This window comes from Brassica napus, chromosome A3 (assembly GCF_020379485.1).
Source record: "Brassica napus cultivar Da-Ae chromosome A3, Da-Ae, whole genome shotgun sequence".
In the NCBI taxonomy this organism is placed as follows: Eukaryota; Viridiplantae; Streptophyta; class Magnoliopsida; order Brassicales; family Brassicaceae; genus Brassica; species Brassica napus.
This window is the reverse complement of record NC_063436.1, coordinates 27,578,249-27,596,593: the sequence shown is the minus strand read 5'-3', so window position 1 is coordinate 27,596,593 and position 18,345 is coordinate 27,578,249. Positions and strand designations below refer to the sequence as shown.

The 18,345-nt window shown below is 35.7% G+C and overlaps 2 protein-coding genes and 1 long non-coding RNA gene across 4 annotated transcripts; all 3 read left to right on the top strand.

The window, feature by feature from the left end:
- Positions 1-401: 401 nt before the first annotated feature.
- LOC125590531 lies at positions 402-2,071 on the top strand. 2 transcript variants are annotated; one of them, XR_007326697.1, is made up of 5 exons: positions 404-874; positions 968-1,073; positions 1,125-1,185; positions 1,320-1,382; positions 1,560-2,071. It is a non-coding gene; the product is annotated as an uncharacterized LOC125590531 (long non-coding RNA). The 2 variants fall into 2 exon arrangements; XR_007326696.1 differs by having other exon boundaries at positions 402-874; positions 968-1,185.
- Positions 2,072-8,397: 6,326 nt separating this feature from the next.
- Positions 8,398-16,919, top strand: LOC106440974 (protein REDUCED CHLOROPLAST COVERAGE 2). Its single transcript, XM_013882756.3, has 23 exons — positions 8,398-8,693; positions 8,775-8,836; positions 8,930-9,022; positions 9,226-9,298; positions 9,390-9,722; positions 9,791-9,855; positions 9,929-10,060; positions 10,151-10,192; positions 10,268-10,780; positions 10,860-11,017; positions 11,201-11,714; positions 11,836-11,898; positions 11,976-12,077; positions 12,191-12,499; positions 12,587-12,679; positions 12,771-12,872; positions 13,312-13,416; positions 13,529-13,662; positions 13,741-13,924; positions 14,029-14,160; positions 14,230-14,342; positions 14,488-14,566; positions 14,664-16,919. The coding sequence occupies exons 1-23, from the start codon at positions 8,624-8,626 to the stop codon at positions 16,515-16,517; spliced, it is 5,325 nt and encodes a 1,774-aa protein (XP_013738210.2). The 5' UTR covers positions 8,398-8,623; the 3' UTR covers positions 16,518-16,919.
- Positions 16,920-17,032: 113 nt separating this feature from the next.
- LOC106440976 (cytochrome c oxidase subunit 6b-3) lies at positions 17,033-18,323 on the top strand. Its single transcript, XM_013882758.3, has 4 exons — positions 17,033-17,248; positions 17,682-17,770; positions 17,875-17,956; positions 18,041-18,323. The coding sequence occupies exons 1-4, from the start codon at positions 17,033-17,035 to the stop codon at positions 18,092-18,094; spliced, it is 441 nt and encodes a 146-aa protein (XP_013738212.2). The 3' UTR covers positions 18,095-18,323.
- The last annotated feature ends 22 nt before the right edge of the window (positions 18,324-18,345 follow it).

Sequence of the window (18,345 nt, the reverse complement as noted above, 5' to 3'; positions counted from 1 at the left end):
CTTGAAACGTGAAAGATAAGCCCAACTTTCTTCAAGTGTTGTTTATTTTGTATGATTGGGCTTGTTTATAAGACTTTAGGTGGTTCGTATTCTATTTTACTTTTTTTTTTCTTAATCTAAAAGAGGATCCAAAATGCTTTTCCCGGCCAATCAAATATCGACTAAGTATTTTAGTTTTTTTTTTAATTCATTTTGTTCTCGCATAGCTATTATTTAATGGCCTTATTTGCCATATCTATCTATCTATCTATAATAATAAAACTGAGTTTTCTCTCACCTCCTGCTGCCACGTCACTCTGGAGATAGGGGCGTTTGCCGACACGTGTCGCCTAACCAGCTCTTCCCGTTTTTTTAGTTTCATCTTTTCTGTGTTTTAGTGTTTTATAGCTGGGCTTTTATTTGATGGAATAGGTTTGGCCCATACATTTGGCCCGTTGGAGACCCAAACATGCTTAGTTTTTGTCGTCGTCTTCCTCTTTCAGAAGCGACCTCAATGATGTGATTCACCAACTGAAAGGTCGATTCCCAACTCTGAAACGTCTCCCCGATCCATAAATCATTTCTGTACTCTGAGTTTTTCTTAATTAATCTACTCCACCCACATGAATCAATCAATAAACCTCTTCGTTTTTCCCAGTAACTGGTTGAAACTTCACCTATAAATGTCTCTCTTTTCTTCGATGTTGAGTACAACTCAAACGATTTCCAAAAGCAATTATTTGGATGTTGGAGTCTGTGTCAAATATTCAATTAACACAATTGAGGAACCACAATAGTTATCTCACACGGATGTTTCCTGCGACTGCGAGAATTCAGCGTCCACCGCTCCATTCTTGGAGATTGGTCACGTCTATACTATGGAGTTGAGCTTCAGGTGGATCTTCAGATCTCTTTATTTTGATTAACAAAACAATCAGATTATTGTTCTGATCAAACGGAGTTTTGTGTTTATGTTTTCTTTTGGCAGGATACTTTGATGTTAGGTACAGATTATTACCAAACTGAATCTGGGATTGCATCTCTATTAGCAGAAGGAAATGTTCCAATATGTATTGGTAGAGATACAAAGATCAGTTAAAACCTTTTCAAACATCAATCAAGTTATTTTCTGGTGATTTATACAGGAAATGCATCATTGACAAGAATGCTAAGATTGGTAAAAACATGATCATCATGAACAAAGGCGTAAGCTTTCCTTGAATATCTTCTCGAAGGATTATATATTCGATCTGGAATCACTTTGGTAGTGGATCTTTGAGGTGCCAAAATCTACGAAAGTAGAGTTGAAAGATGATTTTTTTTTTCTTTTTGGCTCACAGATGTTACTTGATACGCAAGCCATGAAGACAATTCTTATAGAAATTCCTTCCCTTGCCAGACTGGTAGCTATCTCATCTTTACGAATTTATGTATATATGTGCCTCTGTATTTTAATTTTTTTTTGTTATTGATGTTATCTGAGCATGAAACATTTGGTATCATAAAGCATTTTTGTTTCAGTATGATATTGTATATACCAATTTAGCCTTTTAAATCTGAAGTTTGTGATATCATTGCAGACTTCAACTGCTGCCCAGCTAATCTAAATTTGTGAGCCGTGAAATAAGAATTGCTTTAATGGCATACTGTCCCCAATCGATTCAGTGGTAGACACTTATCATACTCCTCTTTTTACCTTGACTATGTAGTAACAAGATTGACAGATCTGCACTTTCTCCTTTTTCCCTTTGGACTATGAGGTTTTGAGCTCTGCATCATGGGTTAGATTTCTATTTCTTATTTGTATTCAACTGTTTAAGAATCTCTCAGAATTTCATTCCACAATGTCAAAAACTGTCTTCAGATTTTTAGGTAAAGTAACTTGCAAAATCTTAACTTCCTCTGTTCTCTACGTATCTTTAATGTTTGATTGATATTTTAGCAGATGAGGCCCTGCAACAACATAATCCGACACTTGAAAATATCACTTTTGTACATTTAACATTTTAGGTTGATGTATTCATGTTCAATCAAACAGAGTTCACTATGTATAATAAAACCAATAAGGAAAGATGACTGAAAATTCTCATGAGATACTCGCATCACAAGTAACCATCTGCAAATGATTACAGATGTAGCAAATCAAACATGATCCATAAAAAAATGGAGGCAGGGCACAATGTCAATGATACACGAGCACTGGTTTAGTAGTTGCCAAATAGATCCACTACTTATTAACATCATTACTTCTTTTTTCCTGAAGACATACATCGTTTTTAAAAATGAAATACTTGAGTTACATGATGTAGTGAAGGGCCATCTAGAAAATAGACAATGCTACTACACATACGCTACTTCTCGGTGAACTAATTCCTTGGAAAAGTTTTAAGGGAAAATAAATAATTACTCCAGATGCAAGACACATTTACACAAATAGCAAGAATTTATGGACTCCACGAGTGAACTAATTCCTTCAATAAATTGAAGGGAAAATAAATAATTACTCCAAATGCAAGACACATTTGCATAAATCACAAGAATTTATCGACTCCATAAGTAATAAACAGACACCATAATCAGTAACATTATCCCAAGAAAAAAAAAAGGACATAGAACAAGGTAAAAGATTCTCACAAGCAGTTGGTTAGTAACTTGCCAAATAAAATCCAGTGGTAACCAAGAACCTTCCTTTCGATTAAAGAGAAAGAACTTTATATAAATGCATTGTATTCAAATAAATTTGTAAAATAAAAAAAAATTATGACAAGAATCCTATAGAAAATCCTGACACGAAAGTATATATTTGCACAATTTAAATGATAGACAAAATAAATAAAAAAACATAAACTTATAAATGAAACTAAATAATCTAAAGAAAATAAAAAATGTTATATGCAGCCAAAATAAAAATAGTACATATTTCCATTAAACCATTAAAGAATTAGCTAAGCAAGACTAAAGTTGAATACTCTAGCATCAAACAAATTTAATCGAAAAAGAAAATAAGATATAACAAATAGGAATCACAAAAATAATGATTCATACATACTATATAATCAACACAAAAATCTTAACGTTTCTGGTCATTAATAAAATAAAGAGCTCATATCAAAACCGACTATTAACAGTGACTTATCATCACTCAACAAAATCACCAACGTTCAGTATACCACCAATACAAAGCAACAACTTTGGTACAACCTAACGACCAAACACACATTACACAGTAGTATATACCATCAGACCAAACCATCACCGTATAATCATAATAACATAAGATATTGACGTATGTTTTTTTATGTGCATCCTAACCTTCTTTGTGTTTTTGGCACTAACGAAAAATACAAACAACATATTTATATTACTACATAGTTTGGCATGCATAGACAACCGTCTGCACGTAGCCAATACGTCTACAATGAATTCACTTTGCCACATCCATGACATTGGTATAGCATGTGAGAATTGTTACTATTTTAATTATCTCCTTTCGAACAATATAATCACAAAACAAACACATGCATATACATTTTTTTTCTTTTTGGAACATCAACTTTACATTATGTTTTAAGTTCAACTTTAATTACTTTGGTGCAACTATCAATTATTTATTTTACTTTTATTGAATCAATCGTTAAAATCACTTACACTACAAACACTAACTACTATTAAATGAATCAAAAAACAATTTTGAACTTATTAAGGAATAAAACATACGAACCCGGCGCGTAGCGCCGGAATACCACTAGTACTATACTAAAAGGGGGATATAAGCCATGGAGAGGGTGTCCACATAGGATAGAAAAATCAACCAATCAGAGAATCCAAAATTGCCATGTCATCTCATTTATTTTTCGTAAAAAATAAAAAAACAATGCAAAGGTGAGAATCGAACCCGGGTTAGTATGATATATATATAGGACATTTACCACTAAGCCATTGAAACTTTCTTGGACACATATACAAGAACCACTAAGTATATAATCACAAATTCTCATGTACATTTACAATAATATAAACTCAACTTTCAAGACTCCGATACTTTGTTTTGTAAAAAAAAAATAAGTAAGTGACTAATATATTCTTAGAAAGTGTGAGAACGTTGACAAATATGAAAAAACATAGATTTTTGTTTTCGTGACAAAGTTAAGAATTTTGTAAAAGTAAGTTTAACATATAAATTTTCGTGACAAATATGAAAAAGCATAGATTTTTGTAAAATTTTGACAAAACAACTCATAACATACTTCTTTAATGTCTTAATAAAATATTATTTAAGGGTGCAATAATTAAATATATTAATTCAATAAATTTTGTAATTTATAGACAAAACAATAACACAACAAATTTTGAAACATTTGTTTAACCTATCGATTTTTTTTCATGAGAATCCAACTAAACAAGATAAAAAAATAATTAGATTTACAAATATTTAATTACCATTTTATTCAATTTTGATTAATTTCAAATTGTCATAATGTATCTTTTTGAAGTTACAAATATGAATCTATACTATACTAAAAAGGGGATATAAGCCATGGAGAGGGTGTCCACATAGGATAGAAAAATCAACCAATCAGAGAATCCAAAATTGCCATGTCATCTCATTTATTTTTCGTAAAAAATAAAAAAACAATGCAAAGGTGAGAATCGAACCCGGGTTAGTATGATATATATATAGGACATTTACCACTAAGCCATTGAAACTTTCTTGGACACATATATCTATACTATACTAAAAGGGGGATATAAGCCATGGAGAGGGTGTCCACATAGGATAGAAAAATCAACCAATCAGAGAATCCAAAATTGCCATGTCATCTCATTTATTTTTCGTAAAAAATAAAAAAACAATGCAAAGGTGAGAATCGAACCCGGGTTAGTATGATATATATATAGGACATTTACCACTAAGCCATTGAAACTTTCTTGGACAAATATACAAGAACCACTAAGTATATAATCACAAACTCTTATGTACATTTACAATAATATGAATTCAACTTTCAAAACTCCGATACTTTGTTTTGTAAAAAAAAAATAAGTAAGTGACTAAGCTAATATATTCTTAGAAAGTGTTAGAACGTTGACAAATATGAAAAAACATAGATTTTTGTTTTCGTGACAAAGTTAAGAATTTTGTAAAAGTAAGTTTAACATATAAATTTTCGTGACAAATATGAAAAAGCATAGATTTTTGTAAAATTTTGACAAAACAACTCATAACATACTTCTTTAATGTCTTAATAAAATATTATTTAAGGGTGCAATAATTAAATATATTAATTCAATAAATTTTGTAATTTATAGACAAAACAATAACACAACAAATTTTGAAACATTTGTTTAACCTATCGGTTTTTTTTCATGAGAATCCAACTAAACAAGATAAAAAAATAATTAGATTTACAATTATTTAATTACCATTTTATTCAATTTTGATTAATTTCAAATTGTCATAATGTATCTTTTTGAAGTTACAAATATGAAAAAGCATAGATTTTTGTACAATTTGACAAAACAACTCAAAACATATTTTTCTAATGTCTTAATAAAATATTATTTAAGGATGCAATAATTAAATATATTAATTCAATAAATTTTATAATTTATAGACAAAACATTACCACAACAAATTTTCAAACATTTGTTTAACCAATCGATTTTTTTTTCATGAGAATCCAACTAAACAATTAGATTTACAAATATTTAATTACCATTTTATTCAATTTTGATTCATTTTAAATTGTAATAATGTATCTTTTTGAAGTTACAAAAAAATAATGTTCTTTCTTTATTACACTAGCATTATATATAGATTCTATATACACAAAATAAATATAATATAACAACATAAGCTTGCTTTCCCCGATTCATATGAAAACTTTTTAAGTTATCCACCAAAGCAAATTAATTAAATCAATGAAATTGTTAAAATACAGCAAATTAATATATAATTTTATTTTAAATTAAATTATTTAAAAAATGTATTTTCGTTAAAACAAAATAATAAATAAGTAAAACTCATTTGATGGTAATTTTTATGATATATATATATATATATATATCAATTCTGTGAAAGAAATAGAAGCTTAATATGAAAAAAAATCTTAAATACAAAAACCTCTAAAAATTAACAAAAAAACTAATAAATTAAACTATGATATCACTTAAAAGCTTCTTAGACCATATTAATAAAATATTTAAGCGATAATTAGACAAATTTGATTTTTTTATTATTAATTAGCATCAGTTATTTCAAGATGTTTAAGAAATGGTGGACAAAAAAATAGGATAGACATTAATGATAACTATGAATAGTACTTTGTGATGCAGACTTAGATAACATATCTGCACATTCATTTTCAGTCATTTTTGATGCCTAAATTCAATTTCTTCAGAGTAGTTATTCCACAAGTAGATCGTATGAGATATTGTTTTGATATGTAGATTTGTTTTTTCAATGTTAAGAAGATTGATAACTGTAAAAATGTCTCCTTCGTTTATGATATGTCTATAACCGAGTCTCCAATATGAGACAAGTTTGTTTAAAAAGTAAATAATTTTATTTTTCTTATATTATATAATCAATATATATTATTTACTGATAATAAAAATATAGTTATTCATCTATCACAAATATCTATGCAAATATGTGAACCAAGTACAACAATCAAACAACATAATGATTTTCACAAAGAAAATTTAAAAAATATATTTATGTTATGTAGTCATATTTTATATTTTTTAAATAATGTAATATAATATTATACATTATTTTTTTAGAATTGAGAAATACATATATCAGTTAGACAAATTAAGCGATAATTAGACAAATTTGATTTTTATTTTGTGAGCAAAAAGTTTATTATTAATTAGCATTACTTATTTCAAGATGTTTAAGAAATGATGGACAAAAAAATAGGATGGACATAAATGATATATGAACTATAAATAGTTTTTTGTAAAGCTGACTTAGATAACACATATGCACATCCATTTCCAGTCCTTTTTGATACATAAATTCAATTTCTTCAGAGCAGTTATTCCACAAAGAGATCGTATGAATTTTGATATTCAGATTTGTTTCTTGATTGTTAAGAAGATTGATAAGTGTAAAAATGTTTCATTCGAATATGATATGTCTATAACCGAGTCCCCAACATGAGACAAGTTTGTTAAAAAGTAAATAATTCTATTTTTCTTATATTATATAATAAATATATATTATTTACTGATAATAAAAATATAGTTATTCATCTATCACAAATATCTATGCAAATATGTGAATTAAGTACAACAATCAAACAACATAATGATTTCCACAAAGAAAATATAAAAAATATATTTATGTTATGTAGTCTTATTTTTTATTCTTTAAATAATATAATACAATATTATACATTATTTTTTAGAATTAAGAAATACATATAATATCTTATCCGCGCGTAGCGCGGTTAAAAAATCTAGTAACCAAATAAAAAAGAAAAATTAGATTTGTAGAGAGAGGGTAGAGAGAGAGAGATAGGAAAGAAAGTAGGAGGAAGGGTGTGGTTTTGGGTAGTTAATGGATTTGTGTTTTTTGTTGGGTTATAGGAACAAATTTCCCTTATTTAATCTTATGGTTAATGACAATTGGATAAGCGATGAAAAAATGATAAGGTGTCAAGAAAAAATTCAAAAAAAAAGATTAATGAACTTTTGTTTAATTTTTTTCTTTAAAAAAATCCAATATTTAATGTTTGAATGATAATCTTTAAGTCTCATGGCGGAATCCTTGACGGTTCTTTCAGCCATAAACTATGCTCTATCTCGCAACCTTGACTTCATTACCATCTTTTCGGATTCGCAAGTTCTGATCAACATGATTAATAGGAAGGAGATGAAACTGGAGATTTATAGCACTCTTCGAGATATCTACTCACAATCTACCACATTTAAGTCTATCGCTTTTAAATTCATTCTTCGAGCTTCTAATGTTAGTGTAGACTCTTTGGCAAAACATGCCTTATGGGCCTTGAACCCAACTTAATTTTATCATTGAAAATCTAAGTTTGAACAAAAAAAGAAAACAATGACTTACTTTTACATGAGGATCCATACTAATTTTGAACCAGCCCACCCTATAATTTATTCAAGAATAAAATAAACTAGTTTGATTAATCAAATATGGGAAGTCATGACTGAAATCTCAATTAGATTATCAAAACATTAATATCATTGGTTTAAAACAAAAAGAGAGAGAGAGAGATAGAGATAGAGAAGAAAAAGATGAAGTTGGTGATGAGGTGTTAAAGAAGCAAACAAAAGAAACGAGAGGCCTCAATTTTACTTAGCCTCAAAACACTCTTAGAGACAAGAGCTCTCTCGCACCTTATCCTATCCTTTCTTTCTCTCTCTCCAAATCTCTATTTTCTCAATCACTACTTTTACTTCCTTCCTCATTGTCACTAGACTCACTACCACCACAAAGTCATTCTTATAAAACACACACACCTTCTCTCTTCTTCCTCTTCTTCTTTTCATCACTATTCACTCATATACACACTTCCCCTAGAAAAGTCCTTGGTATATGCAACTCGATACATATCAAATTCAATTTGGGTTTTGTAACCCAACGTTTTAAGTATTGTGTCCATTGGTAATGGCTCCTAAAGCTGGGAGAACAAAGCCACACAAGAGCAAAGGAGATAAGAAGAAGAAGGAAGAGAAAGGTTCTCATTGTTATTCAAATCAATTTTTGCTTTCTTTTCCTCTATAACAAAATATTTAAAATTGTGGTGGTGGTTGTGCAGTGTTGCCCACTGTCATAGAGATAAGTATTGAAACACCAGATGAAGCCCAAGTGACTCTCAAGGTTTTGAGCCTTACACTAACATTTGATATAAGATAATGTTTAAAAAAACCAGTGAATACAATTCTCACAAGTTGACGATGTTATTGGTGAAAGGGAATCTCCACGGACAGAATCTTAGATGTGAGGAAGCTCTTGGCGGTCCATGTTCAGACATGCCACTTCACCAACTTCTCTCTCTCTCACCAGGTTTCCTCTTCATGCATTTATGATATTCGATGATGATTTTGTGTTAATGGCGTTACAAAAGTTTGATTAAAAAAACATTTTCTTTCAATATTTGCTAATGGGCCCAGCATAGGTATTGCGTAGGCCCAAAACAACGACGTTTTTTAGCTCTGTTTCTGACATTTGCCGCCTAACAAAAGAAGCAATATTTTCTTCTGGTGCAGGTGCGTGGCACTAGGCTCAAGGACTCCGTTGACATCGTATCGCTCAAGCCCTGCCACCTCACCATCGTCGAAGGTTATACTCTTAATCCAACGGCTAATCTTATTTACTACCGTAGGGTTACCCACAGCAGATTATTAATAAAAAATATTTTTTGAATTCGCAGAGGACTATACGGAGGAGCAAGCCACCGCGCACATACGGCGGCTCCTCGACATCGTCGCCTGCACCACCGCCTTCGGTTCGTCGAAACCGCCCGTACCTCGCACGTCTCCCAAGGAATCTGGACACAAGGATGCCGGCGATTCAGATTCCGTTCTCAGCCCTAAGCTCAAGGAATCAGAGAAGAAACTCGTCGTCGGCAACGGCGGCGGGGGATGCGAGGCTTCTCAAGCTGCGGAAGGCGGAGACAAGGGCGAAATCAACATGTGCCCACCGACTCGTCTCGGGCAGTTTTACGAATTCTTCTCCTTTTCCCACTTGACTCCACCGATCCAATGTGAGTTTCCTTCTCGCTACTTCATTGCCTGATCTGGCTTACTGATTCACGTTTCTTGAATATTCTAGATATCAGGAGGTCTGTTCGTCCATCAATTGAAGATAAAGGATTAGATGATCTCTTTCAAATCGATGTAAGGACACTCTTTCTTATTTGTTTGCTTTTTGAGAGAAACTGTAGAGACTGATTTGATTCACTGTTTGCAGGTTAAAGTTTCAAGTGGGAAGCCGATCACGGTTGTTGCGTCAAGAACAGGTTTTTACCCAGCTGGGAAACAGCAGCTTCTGTGTCATTCTTTAGTTGAGCTGCTGCAACAGATAAGCAGGCCTTTTGATGCTGTAAGTTTCAATTGATGATAAAAGGTTTTACCTTTTTATCTTTTCAGTTGTGTTTTCTGATCTCTGGTGTGGTTGTGATTGTGTCTGCAGGCTTATGACGCTCTTATGAAAGCTTTCATTGAGCATAATAAAGTACGTAAAAGCTACTTCTGTATGTTATGTTGATTAAGATGCTTCATAGTATAATAATTTGTTGTTCTGTTTCAGTTTGCCAACCTTCCTTATGGTTTCCGGGCAAACACTTGGGTAGTTCCTCCGGTTGTTGCAGATAGCCCATCTACTTTTCCTTCACTTCCAGTGGAGGATGTGACATGGGGGGGAGATGGCGGTGGGGTTGGCCGGTCTGGTAAGCATGACAAGAGAAAGTGGGCCAAGGAGTTTGCGATTTTGGCAGCCATGCCTTGTAAAACATCTGAAGAGAGACAGGTTCGAGATAGGAAGGCCTTTCTACTCCACAGTCTATTCGTCGACGTTTCTGTTTTCAAAGCGGTGGAGATAATCAAGAATTTAGTAGAGAGTAATCAACTCTCGCCTGCGTTGGCTTTCCATGAACAAAGAGTAGGTGATTTGGTCATAAGGGTGGCTAGAGATGACCCTGATGCCAGTTCCAAGCTAGACCGAAAGAGTGATGGGACTCGGGTTCTAGAGATCTCTCAGGAAGAACTTGCTCAGAGAAATTTGCTTAAAGGGATCACTGCTGATGAGAGTGCGACGGTTCATGTAATCTTGTTATAGCTTGTGCTAATTTTCTTAGTTTCCTCTTGCTGGATTTGTTACTGAGATTTATTCAATCATACAGGATACATCGACCTTGGGTGTGGTGGTTGTCAGACATTGTGGTTTCACAGCTATTGTGAAGGTTGCTGCTGAATTTAACTTGGATGTGGGCAGTCTCCCACTGGATATAGACATTGAAGACCAATCAGATGGAGGTGCAAATGCACTGAATGTAAATAGGTAAAAATCATCTTGTGTTGTATATGCGTTAGTCTTACTAATTCCTCATGGTTGTGTAAAGTTTCGAGCAACAAAGGCATCTCATATTTGCATTTCTCTTGGCATAATTGACATTTTGGCATACTATATGTGAATTGGGAAATATATGGTATTTAGCAATCGTTTTCTGAATATTCATTTCAGCTTGAGGACTCTGTTACACAAGTCGTCAACTCCTTCCAGCATAGCTCAGAGATCACCAAATGCAGACTCAGAACAAATACGTGTGGTTAAGTCCCTTGTGAGGAAAGTATTTGAGGACAGTCTGCAGAAATTGGAAGCTGAGCCCTCAAGGAATACCAAGCCTATAAGGTGGGAATTAGGAGCTTGTTGGGTGCAACATCTGCAAAATCAAGCTTCAAACAAAACTGATTCTAAGAACACTGAAGATGCTAAGCCTGAACCACCTGTTAAGGGTCTTGGAAAGCAAGGTGGACTTCTAAAGGAGATTAAAAAGAAGATTGATGTGAAAGCTAACAAGTCTGAACAGGGCAAGGATGCCCTTGCTAATACCGTTGACAATGACAATAAATCAGAAACTGAGGATCAGAAGGAACTCGAGAAACAGAATGAGGAGATGGAAAAGATGTGGAAAGAATTAGTGACAGAAGCTGCATATCAGCGTCTTAAAGAATCAGAAACTGTTTTTCATCTCAAGGTTTGTTTGTTTCCCCAGCTGATAACATTATTATATAGTAATAAGAGACGACGTCTACTTACCTAGTTGGCTTTTATGAATCTTACCTTGTGTACTCTCTCTCCATGAACTTGTCCTGCAGTCACCAAGAGAGCTGATTGAGATGTCCCGCAAATACTACACTGACACCGCTCTTCCGAAACTGGTCAGTTCCTTGGACTTTTTTTCCCTCTATAGTAATAATCCTCAGCTCCTCATAAACTTCGAATTGATACATTGCAGGTGGCAGACTTTGGATCTCTTGAACTCTCACCCGTCGATGGGAGAACTCTGACTGACTTTATGCACACCAGAGGCTTACAGATGCATTCCTTGGGGAGAGTGGTAACCATTTCAATTATAGTTTTTGGTACCTTTGCTTCAAATTGGAGGAATATGCTTAGACAAGCAAAGTGGCCCGTTTCTTTAGTAGTCACTCTTTTCTTCTTTCATCTTAGGTCGAGCTGGCTGACAAGCTCCCTCATGTGCAATCCCTTTGTATCCATGAAATGATTGTTCGAGCATACAAGCATATACTGCAGGCTGTTGTAGCAGCTGTTGAAAACGCTGCTGATATAGCCATCTCAATAGCAACATGCTTAAATGTCCTATTGGGAACACCGTCTGACACTGAGAGCGAATACGACGAAAAGATAAAGTGGACCTGGGTAGAAACTTTCATTTCCAAGAGATATGGGTGGGATTGGAAGCATGAAGGTTGCCAGGAATTGAGAAAATTCTCCATTCTTAGGGGACTGTCACACAAGGTTTGGGACTGTCAATCTGTTTTTTTTTTTTCATCCAATTGTGACATTCTAACCTTAGATTCTCTTTTTCATATGTTGTTTCACTAGGTTGGACTGGAGCTTGTTCCTAAAGACTATGAGATGGACACATCATGTCCATTCAAGAAGTTGGATATTATCAGTATGGTTCCTGTATATAAGGTACCATTGTTTATCTATCTTATTTCAGTAATAAGCCATAATAGAAAAGTGAAACTATTAAGTGACTAAACGTTACTGCTTTTCTGTGCAGCATGTTGCGTGTTCATCCGCTGATGGACGTACTTTGTTGGAGTCATCCAAAACTTCCTTGGATAAAGGAAAACTAGAGGATGCTGTCAGTTATGGTACCAAGGTATAACTGATCTCTTTCTCATTCCTCTTGTTATATACGAACTATGTAATGAAGCTCTTGACTAGTCTGAATACACTGATCCCTTCTTTGCATGACCTCTCCTGCCACTACTCATTATATAATCCTTCATCTGCGAACAAACTGAAATCAATGGAATACAATTTTTATTTTCTAAGCCCATCTTTTGTCCTTATCAACCAATTTTATATTTAGAACTAGCATAAGACTTACTGAGTAGGCATTCTTAACCCCATGTAAATATGAATAAGTGAGTTTTGTTTTAACGGGCAAGGATGATTATGCACTGAAAGAATCAATAGGCATTGGTTGTCTCTGACATTCTTAACCCCTTCAGCTTGTCTCTGATACTTTCTTCATTGAATGTATTTATTTACTTTAAACGGTTTAAGTGAGTTGATATTCTGGGGTAACTCTATAGGCATTGACGAAGCTTGTAGCAGTGTGCGGCCCATATCATAGAATGACCGCCGGAGCATATAGTCTACTTGCTGTTGTGCTTTACCATACTGGGGACTTTAACCAGGTATTCACTTCGAAAGAATTTGGGATCGTCTCCAAGTCATCGCTCAGTTCATTTACTTCCTGTACAGAAGAATGTCTCTACTGCATGCAACTAACCAGTTTTGATTTTTCAGGCTACCATTTATCAGCAGAAAGCACTCGACATAAATGAAAGGGAGCTTGGACTTGATCATCCAGACACAATGAAAAGCTACGGCGACCTGGCCGTCTTCTATTATCGTCTCCAGCACACAGAATTAGCTTTAAAGTATGCTCTCTGCGTTTCCGAAAGCCAAAGCCTAAAAATTAGTTGTTTCGAGCTGCTAACATGTTATTATTGTTTTAGATATGTCAACCGTGCATTGTACCTTCTGCATCTAACATGTGGACCGTCACATCCAAATACTGCTGCCACTTATATTAATGTAGCGATGATGGAAGAAGGTTTGGGGAATGTCCATGTGGCTTTAAGATACCTTCATGAAGCGTTGAAATGTAACCAGAGACTACTTGGAGCTGATCATATCCAGGTTGGTTTTGCTGCAAGGACTTGCATTTAAATGGTAAATTTTACTGTGGAAGCTTAAGCGATGCACTTGAGAATTGAACTACTTCTGTTATATATTTTTTTCAGACTGCTGCAAGCTACCATGCCATTGCTATTGCTCTTTCTCTGATGGAAGCATACTCCTTGAGCGTCCAGCATGAGCAGACAACTCTACAGATTCTACAGGCAAAACTTGGCCCTGAGGATCTTCGGACACAGGTGCGTAATTAGCTACTAATTACATTTAGTTTCACTTACAAAGTTTCTTACGCTCCAGAATTGTTTTAGGATGCGGCTGCGTGGCTCGAGTATTTTGAGTCTAAAGCTCTGGAACAGCAAGAAGCTGCACGAAATGGTACTCCCAAGCCAGACGCCTCTATTTCCAGCAAAGGCCATCTCAGGTATTAAAACGTTTGCCTTTTATATATTCTTAGCACCGTTTACATTCTGTACATAGGGACCAAAAGATAGAAATAGTATAAAGTTATATCTTGCGTAAACTCTTGTCCGGATTATGTAACTCATAAGCTTTCTTCCCAATAACAGTGTATCGGACCTGCTAGATTATATAACCCCGGATACTGATCTTAAAGCAAGGGACGCTCAAAGGAAAGCTCGCCTAAAGGTTATAATTGCTTTCTGCTGACTTAATTCATGTTTTTACTGAACTGCTCTCATTAACTAAGTTGTGACAGATATTTTGATCGAAAATGTTTATACAGGTCAAGGGAAGACCAGGACAAAGTCCAGGACCTGTGTCTGAAGATAATCAGAAAGATGATGAAATTCTGAGTCCGACTAGTATCACTGGGGAGAGCTCAAGTGACAAGGAGAACAAATCAGATGCAAAACCTGAAGAAACAAAGGTTGATAAACTTGATTTGCAACCTCAAGATCAGCTGACGCTGGTTAAGCTAGAGTCCACGGCACAAGTGGATGATGACTCTGACGAAGGATGGCAAGAAGCTGTCCCAAAAAATCGTCATCCTTCTGGGCGAAGAACCCGTCCCAGCCTGGCAAAGCTGAACACAAACTTCATGAACGTGACCCAGCAGACAACAAAAAGCAGAGGAAAATCCACTAACTTCGCATCCCCAAGGACTAATTCAAATGAGCTTACAATTTCTGCTGGTGGTTCTACTTCCCAGCACGCGAAGAAGCTTTTGAAGAGCTCAAGTTTGAACAGAAAGCAAAACAGTTCCAATATAGTGGGAGAAAAGCCAGTTAACAATAAATCACCCTTAGCAAGCTCACCTTCCACCGAACAGATCAACAAGCCAACTCTGATGGTGAGTCCTGTGACTCCACAAGCTGGAAAACTGTTTTCCTATAAGGAAGTTGCACTGGCACCCCCTGGAACAATTGTGAAAATAGTTGCGGAGCAGTTGCCAGAAGAAACGACTGCTCCAGAGACTTTGGATGCAGCAAAAGTCGCAGTAGATGGTCCTGAAAAAGTTAAGGCTGAGGATGTTGTTAGTGAGAATAAGCATGTGGCTTCAGAAACTGAAGCTAAAAATGCTGATAGCAAAGAACAAGGAGGGGTGGCTGTTGGTGGATCGGAGTCGATGAGTTCACCAGAGGATATCAAGGCTGAAAAGACAGCAGCAGAAGGATCTCCAACAGAGACAGCTGTTTCAGATGCAAGTCAAGGAAAATCAGAAAGTGTACAAACGGCTGAGGACTCAAATGGAGTGAAGCAACATAAGGATGTCTCTGGTACTGAACTGAAAGCAGTAGATGGTGAAACGGAAGATCTGCCCAATGGAGACTCAAGCCCAAAGGCATCAGTTGTTGCAGATGGAGAAAAACAAGAGGCATGCGAGGCACAAAAGGAGATGAGCAAGAAGCTCTCTGCCTCTGCACCGCCCTATACCCCAACGACCATTCCAATTTTTGGGTCGATAGCAGTGCCAGGATTCAACGACCACGTGGGAATCCTTCCCTCCCCATTGAACATACCGCCAATGCTTCCTGTAAACCATGTCCGGAGGTCAACTCCTCATCAGTCTGTAACAGCTCGAGTTCCATATGGGCCTAGGCTCTCAGGTGGTGGTTACAACCGATCTGGAAACAGGGTTCCTCGCAACAAACCAAGCTTCCCCATTATCGCTGAGTCCAATGGCGAGGCTAATCAATTCATTGGCCCAAGGATAATGAACCCTCACGCGGCTGAGTTCATACCGAGTCAACCATGGGTTTCTAATGGTTATCCAGTGTCACCAAACGGATATTTGGGATCACCAAATGGGACGGAAATAACACAGAATGGGTACCCGTTGTCGCCAGTAGCAGAAGGTGTATATCCGTGTAACATACCTGTACCGCCTCAGAATGGACATACTATAGCTGCACCACTGGCTACTGAAATCGCTGAGGAGAAGAGTGGAGGTGAAGAAGAGAGCAACAAGGAGAAGAAAGCTGCAGAGGATGAAGAAGTCATTGCACAAGAAGCACCTGAAAATGGACACTCGACAGAAGGTGAAGAGAAAACCACAGCACAAGAGATATCTGAAGAGAAAGGAGGAGGCAAGTGCTGGGGAGATTACAGCGACAACGAAATTGAAGTCACAAATTGAAGAAGCAATTTTTCTGTCATTGAAGTTTTAACATCGAGGCAAAAAAGGAATGGAGAGAAACTTGTCTCCATGGATGAGGTTGAGTTACATCAAACTTTCACAAGGAAAGCATTTCTACATTTGAATCTTTCGTGTTGCAGCGTAGGACCAAGACTTGTCCCTCATGCTTTAACAACTTCCTGCTCTCAGTTTTTTTTTTTTTTTTTGGTTTCCATAGCTGAAAACTAAAAATTGTTGAATCGTTGAGGAGCCTCCGAATAAAGTCATTTTGTCCTTTTGTTTTGCTATGTGTTTTGATTTACTGTGAATAGTGTTCAGTGTTGTGAACTCGATAACTCATGGGCTCCTAAAAGGCGAACACCCTGATTATATCTATTGTATTTTGAGAGTTTTAGGATTCAACGAGGAAGCAGAGTCACAGTCAGAGATGCTCTCTGCTCAACTCTCTTGACTGGAAGAGGAGGTCCAACAACCAAAATGAAATCGGCTAAACTAAACCGACTTTAACCCATCGGATGGTTAAAAACTTGAACCAACAAAAACAATTAGGCCCATTAATTTATGGAAGCCCAACACTGGACGCGGCCTTTTGGCTTCTCCAAGTCGTCACCGGAGAGAATGGTGGCCATCTTCAAACTTTCATTTTCAATAGACTCCGTCTGTCTCCTCTTTCTCCTAAACCAACCAAACCTTCTCATCGTTCCTCTTCAGAATCAGCCATGGAGGATGAGGTAGTCGTTCTTCTTTTCATATTTATTCAATATAAAAATGATATTAGCTTGTGGAAACAAAAAAATCTAAATTGTGGTTCTGAAAATTCGACCTCGATTCAAGATCTGATTTGATCACTATCTATCGTTTATATTATTTCATTTATTTGTATGTAATTCGATTTTGATGGAAGCTAGCTTAGCTACTTGGTTTGGTTGCTTGTGTGGTGTGTTCAATATGGTCGAGAGTTTAGATTTAAGAATCAAAAGGCAACGAGAGATGAAAGCTTTGAATTGTGAAGACGTTTTTTTAATTGAGAAGAAATATATATCTTATTGCAATAGAATATGCTGAAGAGAAAGAAAAAAATGAAGTTATCGTTTTCCTCTTTGTCAGTCACTAGGAAGTGTGTCTCGGTGTCTTACTTGTTTTTGTTATTTCTATTTGTGTCAGATTGATCTGAAAACTGCTCCTGCTGATTTCCGCTTCCCTACAACAAACCAGACAAGACACTGCTTCACCCGTTACATTGAGTTCCACAGGTGGAACTCTTATTCTAGTTTCAACATGTACTCTTGCTTGATTGAGTTACTTAGTGGCTCTTCAATCTATTCTAACGTTTAAAAAACAAAAACCATCTTTGTAGGTGCACAACTGCAAAGGGTGAGGACTCTGTTGATTGCGAGAGGTTCGCCAAGTACTACCGCGCTCTCTGCCCTGGAGAATGGGTTTGTTACTTTCTTATGTGTCTTTGCTCTGTTTCTTCATAATCTTCACCATCATTATTGACCTATGCGCTAATCTTTCCCTAGGTTGACAAGTGGAATGAGCAGAGGGAGACCGGGACTTTCCCTGGCCCTCTCTGATCCAATCAAGAAGCTCTACTTATCATGTTTTGTTTGAGGCCAGAAGGCCGTGTGGATGATCATTTCAATCCAACTCTATCTTTTTGTTTATCTTTTTACTTTGTTTGATCAAATAAAATAAACTGCAAGACATTCTTTTGGGGACCTAGATACTCCCATTTAAATTCTTGTGGATAGTTTGTCATTTCCAACAATTTGAGGGTGCAATATGCAAATTGTCTACCTGTCATTGACAGTTACATCCCAACAGA